The 12,970-nt window shown below is 36.4% G+C and overlaps 1 protein-coding gene across 15 annotated transcripts in view; it reads left to right on the top strand.

Annotated features, from left to right (window-relative positions):
* The window catches only part of EPB41L2 (erythrocyte membrane protein band 4.1 like 2), a 191,330-nt gene that overhangs the window by 138,950 nt on the left and 39,410 nt on the right, over nt 1-12,970 (top strand). For all 15 annotated transcript variants that reach the window (XR_002828142.1, XR_002828141.1, XM_014451934.2 and 12 more), the window contains exons 8-11: nt 1,326-1,413; nt 4,911-5,063; nt 5,583-5,680; nt 8,497-8,669. Coding sequence is in view for 13 of the 15 variants with exons in the window: in XM_014451934.2 (XP_014307420.1) it covers nt 1,326-1,413; nt 4,911-5,063; nt 5,583-5,680; nt 8,497-8,669 (512 nt within the window). In the remaining 2 variants the exon portion in view is untranslated. The remainder of the gene's footprint in view (nt 1-1,325; nt 1,414-4,910; nt 5,064-5,582; nt 5,681-8,496; nt 8,670-12,970) is intronic.

Consider the following 12,970-nt stretch of genomic DNA (forward strand, 5'->3'; position numbering starts at 1 on the left):
ATATATAGAGAACCCTATAGGTTCCACCAAAAAACTACCTGAATTGATAAATGAATTCAGTAACGTAGCAGAATACAAAATAAATATTCAGAAGTTCGTTTCATTTTTATAAACAATAATGAACTATCTGGGAAACTTAAGAAAACAATCCCATTCACAATTGCTTCAAAAAAATTTAAAATACCTAGAAGTAAATTTAACCAGGGTTGTAAAAGCCCTATACTCAGAAAATTATAAGACACTAAAGAAAGAAATTGAAGAGGATACAAGTAAGTGGAAGCATATACCATGTTCATGGATAGGAAGATGATATAGAATTGTACACCTGAAACCTATGTAATTTTATTAACCAACTAGAGGCCCGGTGCACAAAATTTGTGCACAAGTAGGGTCCCTAGGCCTGGCTGGCGATCACGGCTAATCGGGGCCTTCCTTCCCCGGGGACTCCCATTGGGTTGAAACAGGAGGGCTCGCTCCGTGCCGCCCCCTGGTGGTCAGCACACGTCATAGTGAGCAGTCAAACTCCCGGTTGGTCAAACTCCCGAGGGGACAGTTTGCATATTAGCCTTTTATTATATAAGGATGTCACCCCAATAAACTCAATAAATACATAAAAACTAAACGCAATATGTGGCTTTAAATATTTTTATTTAATATCAAAATGCTTTTATTTTTTTATTTTTATACATGTAAATAAACACGTATTGTAATTTGAATTTGAAATATCAGGTGCTAAAATGCCATGGGCAATATGAAGTTTTGAATATGAATGGGACATGTTCCTGCTTTCTAGGAGCTTAAAATTTGTTTAGTTGGGAATGTAGATTGGAAGGGAAAAATTTCAATGTTGATAGAATGTGATATGTACTATCTGCTGTAGGTGTAAAACCAAATACAAATACTTCTGGTATTTGTTATGATCAAGTCTAGTGAAATAAAATTAAGGAGTAAGAATTTAATTGTTTCAGAAAAATGAAATCACTTTTTTCTTTCATTTTATTTTGTTTTTTTGTTAATTATGTTGTATCCATTATTGCTGGGTTGTTTTTCCCCAGTAGGAAAAATTGAAAGCAGCTTTCTAAAATAAAAAGGGTAAGGGTAGAAGTGCATATCCTTATAATAAACAGGTTTATATTAGAGGATCCTAAGATAAAAATGCTAGAGATTGAGAGTTCAGCTGTTTTACCTGTTTTCTACTTTTCTGCAAATTTATCTGTGTTACTCCCTGCACCCCAACTCTCCAAGCTCATCCACCTCTTCCCCTATTTTGGCCACATTTTCTTTGCATTCACCAATAAGATAATATTGTTTCTTTTGATTCTTAGGGGCTTATCTCCAGCACAAGCTGATTCTCAGTTCTTAGAAAATGCAAAGAGGCTTTCCATGTATGGTGTTGACCTACATCATGCCAAGGTACTGTAATGTCATGGGGAGGTGGCCTCTTTCCAGGCTGTTGACTGTAGTTTTGAGAGGACTCCAGTGTCAGAATAGTCTGGTTCACCTTTTGCAAAAGGCTACTCACCCTCACCCCACGGCCTCTGTAATATTTCTTTGGTGACTAATTGTAGTGTTTATGGTTGTGGGAGGGTCCATTTATTCTCCCCCCTACTTCTTTCTTCTTTTTCCAATATTTTTAATTAATACCCTTTCATATGTACTTATCCCAAGAGTCATCAGTGTTCTTGATCCATCATCTTGGTTTATTCTGCATCCCAGCTTTTGTCTTATCAGAAGTAACAAAAGTGCCCTCTATCCCAGCTCCCTCTCCGGCCTCTGTCTTAGGATCAGAGAGCAGATAATAGCTACCATGAAAGGGAAAAAGCATTATGGGTATTGACCACTGTCTAAAAACTCCCTGGTTATGAAGGAGCCCTTGAATTGGGCTTCTCCCTCTTGTAAGATAAAGTATGCTGGCCCAGGCTCCAGGTGACATAGCACCTTCAGTCTAATTTGAGAGGTGGGAGGAAGAATAGGTGATAGGAGAAGGTGGGATTGGGTTGGGTTGTGAGGGTGCCAGTAATAAATGTCACCTATTTCATGATCCTTGTTTGGATGATCATTTAATGGGGAGAACAAGAGGTAAGGTGAAAGGTGGGTTTGGAAATATATTCAGAGTCAACTCAACATGCTGAGGGAAGCTGTGGTAGCCTGCTTTTAAAAGACCCTGCCAATCCCTAAATGTAGCATAGGAAGCCCAGATGAAAGGATTTGTGAGATCTCCAGGAAAGCCCCCCACCCGAAGATATCTTTCCTCCCTAGTCCTCAGAATAATTCTTCTTGCTTTTGTGTTAATAGTCCTTCATATTTGAAAATTTCTCTTTTTTCCTCAGTGACTTTTTTATTCTTTAAATATTTTTCCTTATTATAAAAGTAATACATGTTCATCATAGAAAATAGAGGCGAACAGAAGGGGAAAAAATCACTGAAATCTCTTTATGCGAAACAATCACTGTTAATATTTTGATACGTTTTCTTGTTTTAAAAAAAAACCTGTGTTGCCCTGGCGGGTAGCTCAGTTATTTACAGCATCGTCCCGATAGGTTGCAGATTTGATCCCTAGTCAGGGCACATATAAGCATCAGCAGATGAATGTACAAATAAATGGAACAACAAATCTTCCCCTGTCTCTCTAAAATCAATAAATAAACATTTAAAAAAACCTTAGCGCAATTGAACTCACGGATTTAAAAATGAGATTATGCAAAGTAACATTCATTCATTCTGTTAATCATCGGATGGACTCAGATAATATTTGATAAACAAGATATTTGTAGTCATTTAAAAGGATATATAGCAATTTAAAAGAACCTTTCATGTAGTTTTTGTGCCTTTAACTTTTTCATTGTCTTGAGATTGTATTTAAAACATCTTTTAATTAATATTTTATTATCAGAAGAGTTTTTAACAGCTCTCTCATGTTAGGACAAGTTGGAGGGTGTTGAATAAAAGGTATCTTGACAAAGGTACAGGGAAACCAGAGGAGTAGCGATACTTCTGAGGTAGTAGAGCACCAGCCCTCTCTGGATCCGAAGGGTGATTGCCAGGACTCAGGAGAGATTTGTGTGGAAAGGCCATCTAGAGAGGAGCTGTCATTGCCAAGGACACAGCCAGCCAGATGGCACCCATACAGGGAGGGAATCTTCAAAACCCTGACCGCCCCCTCCCTCCCTCCTCTCTCTGATCTTCTTGACGAACTTAGGCTGAACCACGCAGAAGTCAGTGGGCATGGGATCCTGTTGATACCCACATGGGGCAGCTTCCGGGGGCAGTGAGCACAGCAGAGGAGATGGTCCCTTTTTCTTTATTTCTCTGACTTTGAGGTTGAATGTCAGAAGTCAAATACGATGTTTTTCCCTTTCTTATCTTTTATTTGTAATTTCTCATCGTACAAATACTGATAATTCTAAAACAATGTGTGGAACAACCAAAAATCAATTCATTTACTTGGGTACAGATTTTGTTTATTATTAAGTCAGATAAAATAGCTTCAGTGTCCTGTCTAAAGATTGCTTCAGACGAGAGATGGCTTTGTTCAATGTTTCAAATGAGGGCTGCCTCCTTACTTGTGGTGAGAACATGCTGTCTTGGGCAATCTTCCAGCCTGCTTCCTGCGGTCATGGCCAGTGACGTTTTTGGCAAAAGCACCATTTGTGACTGGTGCCAAGTTGCTTGGACACCTGTGCCTGACTCACCCGCTTTTTACTCTGTTCCTAGAGAGAATTTTGGCTGCCAGGACACTGGTGAATAAAGAACCTTATAGATTAGATATTTAAATCTCCTCAGGTGATCTAATGTAACTTTATTTATATATATGAATTATTCACATATCAGCAACTAAAGCAATTGGCATCAGTTACTTAGTACTGTACTTTTATTTTTTTAAAAAAAAACTAATATAAATTGTGTTACATTGTTCTCAGTCACAGGACAGTCAAAATGTTGTATTGAATTGAGACCTAGACTAAATGTAGTGTTTGTTTCAGCATGCTTTTTGAGAATTTAGAAAATGTGAATATCTTTAAGTAATATTCTTCAATGCTACATATTTGAATGAGATTTAGTTTTTCCCTTAAAGATAAACAATAATTTGTACATTTTGAGTATTGTGCATATTAGGTTTTCAACACTACTAGAAACATGAGGAGCCAATTTTTTACTCTTGTCTGTAAACTTTTTTGATAGTTTAAAATCTTTCAGGCTTGTGATTATTCTAGATTGTCATCTATTCTAAATTAAAACACTGGGGAAAGAAAACAATATTAATAATTGAAGAATAGCCTGCAGTCCTTTAAAATATGCCAGCCAAAGAAATATGCTATGACAAGAACTGGATGTCAGCATTCGGAATTACTGAATAACTACTTGAAAGAATTCAAACATTTTAACACTGTCAGTCTAGAAGAGAAATTTCCTGGGAGGGATTGTTGTTTTACAGAATATAGGTGCAACTTTAATAGCTATTAGCTAGAATAATCCACCTGAGATAAGTTTTACTAAAGTAAAAGGCCCAATGTACTTTAAGCCAACATACTATGTATCCCCAAGGGTGGGCGTTGCCTCTTGGCAAACACTTTTTAGCTCTCATATCTTCAGGATACCTAAATCGTGTTGTTTCCTTCCTTCCTCGTGAGCTCATAGGCCTGAGCTCAGGAACATGAATAATGCCTTTTGAAGAATATTGTGTCCTGTAGTTATGTTGTGTACTTCTTTGGCAAATCAAACCTAATCCCTGAAGATGAGTAGATTTAAGATGTGTGTCCTACCGTTTCTATTAACCTGTGTGCTGTCACTGAAATTTAAATCCAACTTGTTAAATTGGTATTCCTAGTCATGGTTTGAGGAGCTAATGAGCTTCCTGATCTGTATAATTTTCACAACTCTAACCGTGGTCAAATGCTTATGCTTGGCAGGACTCAGAAGGCGTGGACATCAAGCTGGGTGTGTGTGCTAATGGGCTCCTCATTTACAAGGACAGACTGAGAATCAATCGTTTTGCTTGGCCGAAAATCTTGAAAATTTCCTATAAGCGCAGTAACTTCTACATTAAAGTTAGACCTGCAGAGGTAAGCATGTCATGTAGTCCTTGGCATATCTGATTAGGCTTTGTCCATGTTCTCCATGGCCATGAGCTAACTGAATTCTTTTCCACTGAATTTAAGAAAACGAACTATTCTTTATTTCTCTGTGGTGAAAAAAAGGTCAGGTTCTTGGTGATAAACCTGCATATATATTCCTATTGCTAAAACACAAGCAACAGCCACAGATTCACAGAACAGGGAAGATAGTAAGTGCCTGCCACATTGTGGGGGCTAATTTTTTGTTGTTGAATCAGCTAAGTGGAGATCAATAGGAAGGTGGTAAAATTAGTTTTGGTGGACATTGACATTGTTTATGTCAATAGTTATGTACCTGCTTTTCATAGAAACTAGTATTGCAGTCTATGAAATACTTATTTTGTATAAATTACATTAGATGTACTCATAGTTTTTCAAGTAGAATTACTTTTTAGAGAAAATGTAATTCATGTTTTTTAGTAGCTTCTAATGAACTCTTAAATAAATATGCCGATTTATTTATTCTAGCTGGAACAGTTTGAGAGTACCATTGGATTCAAACTGCCGAACCATCGGGCTGCGAAAAGGCTATGGAAAGTGTGTGTGGAACATCATACTTTTTACAGGTAATTGAAAGAAAACAGCTTAAAATTAATTGAAATAGCTCGTGGTACCTTTTACTTACTGGGAGGTGGTAGTGGAGAGTTTCGCAGATGCAGGAACACCCTCCATTATGGCTCTTTGCTCTTATCAGTGTCAAATCTCCTTTGTCTGCAAAGTCCACTCTTGTGTCTATTTCTGTTGCCTTGGCCATGCCTTGTCATCACTCATCGCTCTGAACTGTCTGCCTTCATTTTTGCTGGCATACCATAGACTCCAATTTAAAAGCAGACCAATTTGCTCCTGCAGACTTTTGGGATAATGATTAATTAAAAGCATTTTTATATCTTTAAATTTTATATAACTTTCTCACAAACATGTATGTAACACAGAAAGGGAAAATCATAATTTGTCTGCAGAATGCTTTGAATCTGATCAGTGGATTTTGTTCTGTTTTAGTTTATCACAAAAGATTGAAATAATTTCTTTAGGAATTAAAAAATGGCTTTCAGATTGAAGCCATAAACAGATCTTTGTGTTGATTGACAGCCACTCAGCTAGACTAATATTAGTTTAACAAGAACATAATAAAGCCGCTGTCCTTGCTTGAGCATTTAATATAGCCCATCACCATTCTTAGTGCTGCACAGGGATTCATTTTATGAATCCTTATAACATAGCTTATGGGGCAGGTGCAGTTATCTTCACGTTACATATGGAGAAACTGAGGAACAGCGAAGTTCAGAAATATGCTCTTAGTCATATACATGGTAACGGTGTGATGGAATGCAGACCCAGGTAGTGTGGCTCCAGGCACCCACCAGTATGCCCACGGTGCTAGACTTCCCAACTGAGTTTGCAGCTGGTGTGCTTTCTGCTATTTTCTCAGTGCTTTTTGGTGGTGGTGGTGGTGGTGGTGGTGGTGATGGTGGTGTGTAAACAAGAGTAACATGAGGTTCTCTAGCTTGACATTAAACTGCCATTTAAACTTTGGCATTGCAAATCCAAATTAATCCCAAGCGAGTTAACGTCATCAGCCACTTCATAGAGAGTTTTATGGGAACCCATGGCACTCGTTAATGTATGATTGATTTAGCAATTGGTATGTGGATTTTTCTTATAATGTTCATTTTCCATAGATAAACATTAATATTAATTTGTAATGACAGGAATTTTATAAAATTAAAATGTTAATACACTACTTAAGCAATAAAATATGTAAAAGTTGGATTCCTTTGTAATACATTATTACTTAGATAATCTTGCACCAGACTTTTAATACTCTGGTGATTAGCCCCTTATCATAGCTTTTAAATTTCCAAAGGTGAAATGATAGATGCCTTGTAGTGGTTTTGATGTTATTCTTATGAAGGTAGGGTCTGATATGGAAAATAAAAGTAACATAAAAAGAAAATAAACTGATCTTGAAGTGATAGTCTTGAAATATTTTGTCAATTTATCTACATTTTCTTAGAAAATTTATTTATATTACCATTGACTTAAATCACCAAAAAAATTCTTTTAAAGAGAGCTAATAAATGTCTGTGGTGAAGTCAGCCCCTTTTTTGTTTTGATGTTTGTTTCTATTTAATTGAAGCTTAATTACTTAAGGTGTTTTTTTTTATCATCAGAAAATTAATCTGCAAGCTAATGCTTTGAGTATGTGGTCAACCAGTGTCAGGCAAGAAATATCTTATCTCAATTTAAAACAAAATAAAAATCCTCTAGTTAATGACTTTCCTTCTTTTGCACTGTGACATATATCCTTTCAAAGTCTATTGGCAGAAAATGGAAGATTTAAAGAAACACTTCTTTTACATACATGAATAGATTAAAATCAAGAGAGCCCAGAGGGTATTAGTTCTTTCATCAGTTTAATTCCAACACTTTTTGGGGAGAGGGGGAGGAATGTTTAAGACTACTGAGAATCCTTAGTTAATGGAGGATAGTCTCTTGTATTATTACATGTAGCTTTACCTTTCCTTGAAACTTTTTTCATTGCTTCCTTAGCAGAATAAGTTTTCTAAAACACTGGGCAGAAGGTCTAGAATACTTGAAATGCTAAGTAATTCTTAAAGATTCACTCTTGGAGAATGATAGGAAAAATTTTGGTAGTATTCTCCATATTGTGGAATTGTCAACTAAAGCCTTCTTATATTTAATAAATTCCACAAGAGCGCTGAGATTATTTTTTTAAGATATTTTGCCAACTCTTGATCAGACAGTGAAAGTGAGGAAATTTCAGTTGTATGCCAGACAAGATTGGCTCGTTTACTAAGAACATGTTTTTGCGTACATGGGAGTATTTGACATTAAGTTTAACTTTATCCATTATGAACCCAGGTTTAGCAGTAGAACTGTGCTAGCAAGAAAGGAAGTTAGTCATCTCTGCATATCCACCGCATGCTGCCTTCTTCATGGGAACAAGATTCCTTGTTAGATGTTCTTTCCCAGGAAAAATAGACATAAATATTAAGAATTACTAAGAGTAAGGGGATTGCTACTTGGCACTTACAGCTAGGAGCAAGAATTCAGACATATGTGTTTATCTAAATGATTTAAGCTAATACAAATAAATAGCCTTTGATAAACACTGAGAACAGCTGCACTTTTGCTCATGTCAAGGAAAACATTCATAAATACATGAATATGGATTTATTCATCTTTTCACTATCATCAAGCTCTTATATAGGAAGGTATATAAATAATGTTCTTTTTCAGTTTAGTCATCCATTTTTTAATATTGAGTAATCATGCTTAATAAAATGAGATATTAAAAGAGTTTTAAAGTTAATAAAGAATTCATAAATTCTAATTTTGTTCCTTTTTCTCCCCACTACAGGCTTGTGTCTCCAGAGCAGCCACCAAAGGCCAAGTTCCTGACCTTGGGGTCCAAATTCCGCTACAGCGGCCGCACCCAAGCCCAGACCCGCCAGGCAAGCACCCTCATTGACAGGCCTGCGCCACACTTTGAGCGCACATCTAGTAAGCGGGCCTCCAGGATTCTAGATGGAGGTAAAGATGTTCATGACAGTTTTGAATTCTATTAACCTTTCTAATCCAGTGGGATCAGAGAATGTTGATCTAGTTGATAAGGCCCCCAGTAATACCCTAGAGCAGTGGTTCTCAACCTTGGCTGCACATTAGAATCACCTGGGAATCTTTTTAAAATCCTGATTTCTGGGCCTCATCCTCCGAGGCCCAGCTACCCTCATCCGAGGATGAGGCCCAGAAATCAGGATTTTAAAGATTCCCAGGTGATTCTAATGTGCAGCCAAGGTTGAGAACCACTGCCCTAGAGGAATAGCCATTTTATTCTGAGTAAATAAAGTTTCATTTCTTATACTCACAAGAAAATTTTGTAGGATTTGAAGTTGTCATTCTGAATCTAAATGCTTTTTTTTTGCATTATCAGCGGACACAAATGTTCGCTAAGAGTTCTCACTGATGAGATGGTGGACAAACATATTTTTACTGGTCTGACTTAATTGTCAGATGTATTTTATGTGGCTTATTTTTTGGCAAAAATGTAATTCCAAAGGTTTTTGGTGTGGTAACATCTGAACTTCTATTCAAAGGAACTTAAAACATTCAGATTTTTATGATTTTAAAAACTCTGACTGAAGCTTACCAAACTTTCCAGAATATGAGAAACCATTTTTTGAGGAAACTCCACACTGTTTTCCGTAGTGTTTTAACAAAAAGAAAGGAAATATAATATATTCGTTTGTTCTTTCACCCATGGGGAGTGTATAAATTTGTATATTTTTCCTATTGGAATTCTAATTAGCTACATATTTGTAGTTTTATATAAATTATACATGGAAATAAATTGATGTTGCTTCCTTTCAAACATGTATGTATCTTATTACCCTAATTTTGAGTATAGCAGGTTTTCTAGAAAAAAGCTAAGGTTAATTTTATATTAGAATACTTTATGAAGGACTTAAATTTTTTCTACCTAAATGAAAATAATTCATATGGATGACTTTCTACCAGAAGAAGTAGCTTTTCAACATTTTTGTTGATTAATCTCAAAACATATACAAAAGTAGTAATATAAAATTTAAAAATTATCTTTTATTACTGTTATTAGCAAAAATCTTTTGATTGCTTGTTATTACTGATAACTTTCTGAAATATGAACTTGAACAACTATATTATAAATAATTATCTGAAACAGACAATATGCTAATAGATAAAAATATTCCCTCAGTGAAGGAAAAACACCCCCGGGTCTTGATCTATTTTTCCAGGAATAAACTTGGAAAACAGAACCAGGCATACACATGGAGATACTTCCCAGGATTTGTTGTTGGGCATCTTTGTATACATAATTATTAAATATTGATTCAGAAGAATCTTTAGTATATTTTTATGAGACCACCCACAAATTGCAAGGTGACCATAAAGTTGGTTCAAATAAATGTCCACATTTCCAAATGTAGGGATTTAAACTTAGTGAATTACTAATGTACAATAGCTATCCATATAACTTTTAGCTAATAGGCAACTGAACATTTTTCCAGTAAATCTGAAAAATGTTCCCATTCATGTAAATATTTCACAAACTTTGCCCCTTGCTACACAGAATTTATGCAAGTGCTGAATAAATGCAGGCAGTATTGTTTAATGCCCTGAGAGAAATCATTCCTCTTTCTGGAATGCTGTCTGTTTCAGCCTTTGTTTTAAACTATGAGGCTTTATAACTCTTATATTACAAATTTTGCAGTTTATAAAGAAGAGTAAACTACTGCGCTTTCTATGAGGTATATCAGCCGTGCTTAAGGAAATGTACCATCTTATATGGGCAACTAGTGCAGAGGGTTGTAATAGGTTTGTATCTGAAAACAATGATTTTTACAAGTAAAAGCCACAAACATGGCACAGTAATCCATTATTTTTCCTTTTGTGTTCTGGGCACTGTAATTCATCAGATGGGCAAGTTATCAAAGGATTATTGTTATTGTGAAAAATAGAAGGCTTTTCATGCCAGTGCAGGACCAGATAGCCAGTGAACTATTTGGTTAGGGCTTATGGTCTCCCTTTTTTTCCTCCTCAAAGCAAAGCTAGGCTGTAACCTGGTACTGAGCTTTATTTTTTCCCACCACTCTCCATTAGCATACCATTTTTGTTGCTGTTGACATGTGTTGTGTTTTCTTTTTCCTATTTAGTTTTTAAGTAAGGTTAGACTAGTGTAGGCTTGACAATCTTCTAGTGATTACATAGAACATAAAATTTAATATGATATCTAAAATCAAATATAAAAATAAAAGTCAATCCAGAACAGTTGTTTTAGAACAGTGAGAATCCAAGATTGGAAAATCAACCCAAAAAGTAGGCAAAGCAGTCATTTAAAAGAGTTTATGACCGAGATGTATTTGAGAGCAGGGGAAGCAAGGATTTCATGAAAATGGAAAATATAATAATCAGGGACACTAGTTACTTGGGTCATCTGGGAACGGAGGCCTATATGAGGAAGAAGAACCATCTCAGTTGAGATTTGAAGGATGAGTAGGAGGCAGCCTTGAGTAAAGCAGGAGATAAAGCATCGCAGGTAGCACGAGCAGCGGGTCTAGGGAGAGCTTATTACATTCCAGAACAGAAAGAAGTCAAGTGTAGTCAGAGCTTAGTAAGTGATGGGGAGAGGTAGGTTGGGGCAGGTCACACATGGCCTTGCACGCCATGGTAAAGAATGTGGTTTTTATTCTAGGTGTTGCAGGAAATTGCTGAAAGTTTTGTTTTGTTTTGTTTTTGGTGTGTGTGTACACACTTGTGCAAGCATATAAGTACACAGTGTTAATTTTTTTTAAACCAATAACTTTGCAATGTCTAAAATCACTAGAGGATGAGAGAAGAAGCAGGAGGACTGGTTGGGAATAGTCCAGATGAGACTAATGGTGGTCTTGCCTTGGGTGATAGTAGTCCAGTCAGCCATTTGGCACCCTAAGCTCAGTGGCTGGGGCTTACAAGCTTCTCAGGGTTCTACAAGTGTTTAAGACCTAAAAAAATTGTTTTAAATCCCCCCAAAATAAAAATTCCCCTGCAGTCTAAAATTAAAAAGTATGCAGCGTCAACATTTTGTCAACATCATTGTATAAATTTAAATTTCATTAAAATTTTGATACTTTATCTGAAACTATTTCTAGGTCAAATTTTTCCCATTTTGCAATAATTTCTGAGTATGTGTAGGGGTGCTTAGAAATCATAATCATAAGTTAAAATAATTACTCATAGCTGTGTACTTTCCAAGTGAAACCTATGAAAATCTTCTCAAAAGTTTATAAAAAAACACCTGGAAAATAATTATTCTTAATGTAAGATGTGATTTCATTTTATAACATTCTGTGGGCTTTTGAAAGCATGAGTCCTTAGGGATCTGGGTGGTCAAATAGAGATGGAAGAACTGGCCACATTTAGAATAGATCCAGCACTTGCTTGGACTTGCAGATGTTGAGGGGTGAAGGAAGAGACTTTGAGGTTTCTAGCTTGAGTTAGCTAGGTGCAAACAAGTATGAGGGTGATCAAAACAGAAAGACTGGGGAAGAAGGAAGTTTTAGGGCATGTGAGGGATGTAGATCAAAGGTTTCTTGTAAAACATGGGTTAGAAGTGCTTGATGCCTCCCAAGTTCAATGTGGTGGATCACATACAGTCCCTGCCCTCCAAAGGCTTGCAGCCTAAAGGCCTTTGTGGTTACTGGGCTTTTCTGGGGGCATGGATGTGAGCCAGTCAAGCACTTTTTATACAAGTAAAATGACCTCCGTGGTGTTCCCGTGGTTGAGGGAGAAACTACAGATAGACAGAGGCTTTGCCAACTGCTACTCACTTTGCCTTGTTGAGATCTGAGGCCATCTTGGGTTGATTTGCCATATGACACGGATTGCAACACAATCTATGTTTCTGCCCATCTGTAGGAGAGATGAAGGGAGTACATAAGGGCCAGGCTTGCTGAGTGGGAGGGTGTCTGTGTATTAGATTTACTGTTAGGTCAAGTTGAGGCATTCAGGAGGGACGTTAGAGAAATAAAAACTATTAAACAGAAATTCATTCCCTAAAATCTACCTTTACTATCTTGTCACAATTTTAAATGGCATTTAAATTAAAGTTCTTTTATGGGCGAATTCTTTAAGCTTATTGAAGCAAATAATTTTAATAAATAGATAATTATTTGTTTCAGAAATAATCTCAGATAAGATCAAAGATATCCTAGAGAATTAAAATAATGCTTACATTGTGATTCTGACACTGCTTTGACTCTCATTTCAGCTGGTCTTAGAGCTCCTTCTGCTGGCTGATTCCATGATAAGAGTATACC

The sequence above is a fragment of the Myotis lucifugus genome, unplaced genomic scaffold (genome assembly GCF_000147115.1).
Source record: "Myotis lucifugus unplaced genomic scaffold, Myoluc2.0 scaffold_11, whole genome shotgun sequence".
NCBI classification, from domain to species: domain Eukaryota; kingdom Metazoa; phylum Chordata; class Mammalia; order Chiroptera; family Vespertilionidae; genus Myotis; species Myotis lucifugus.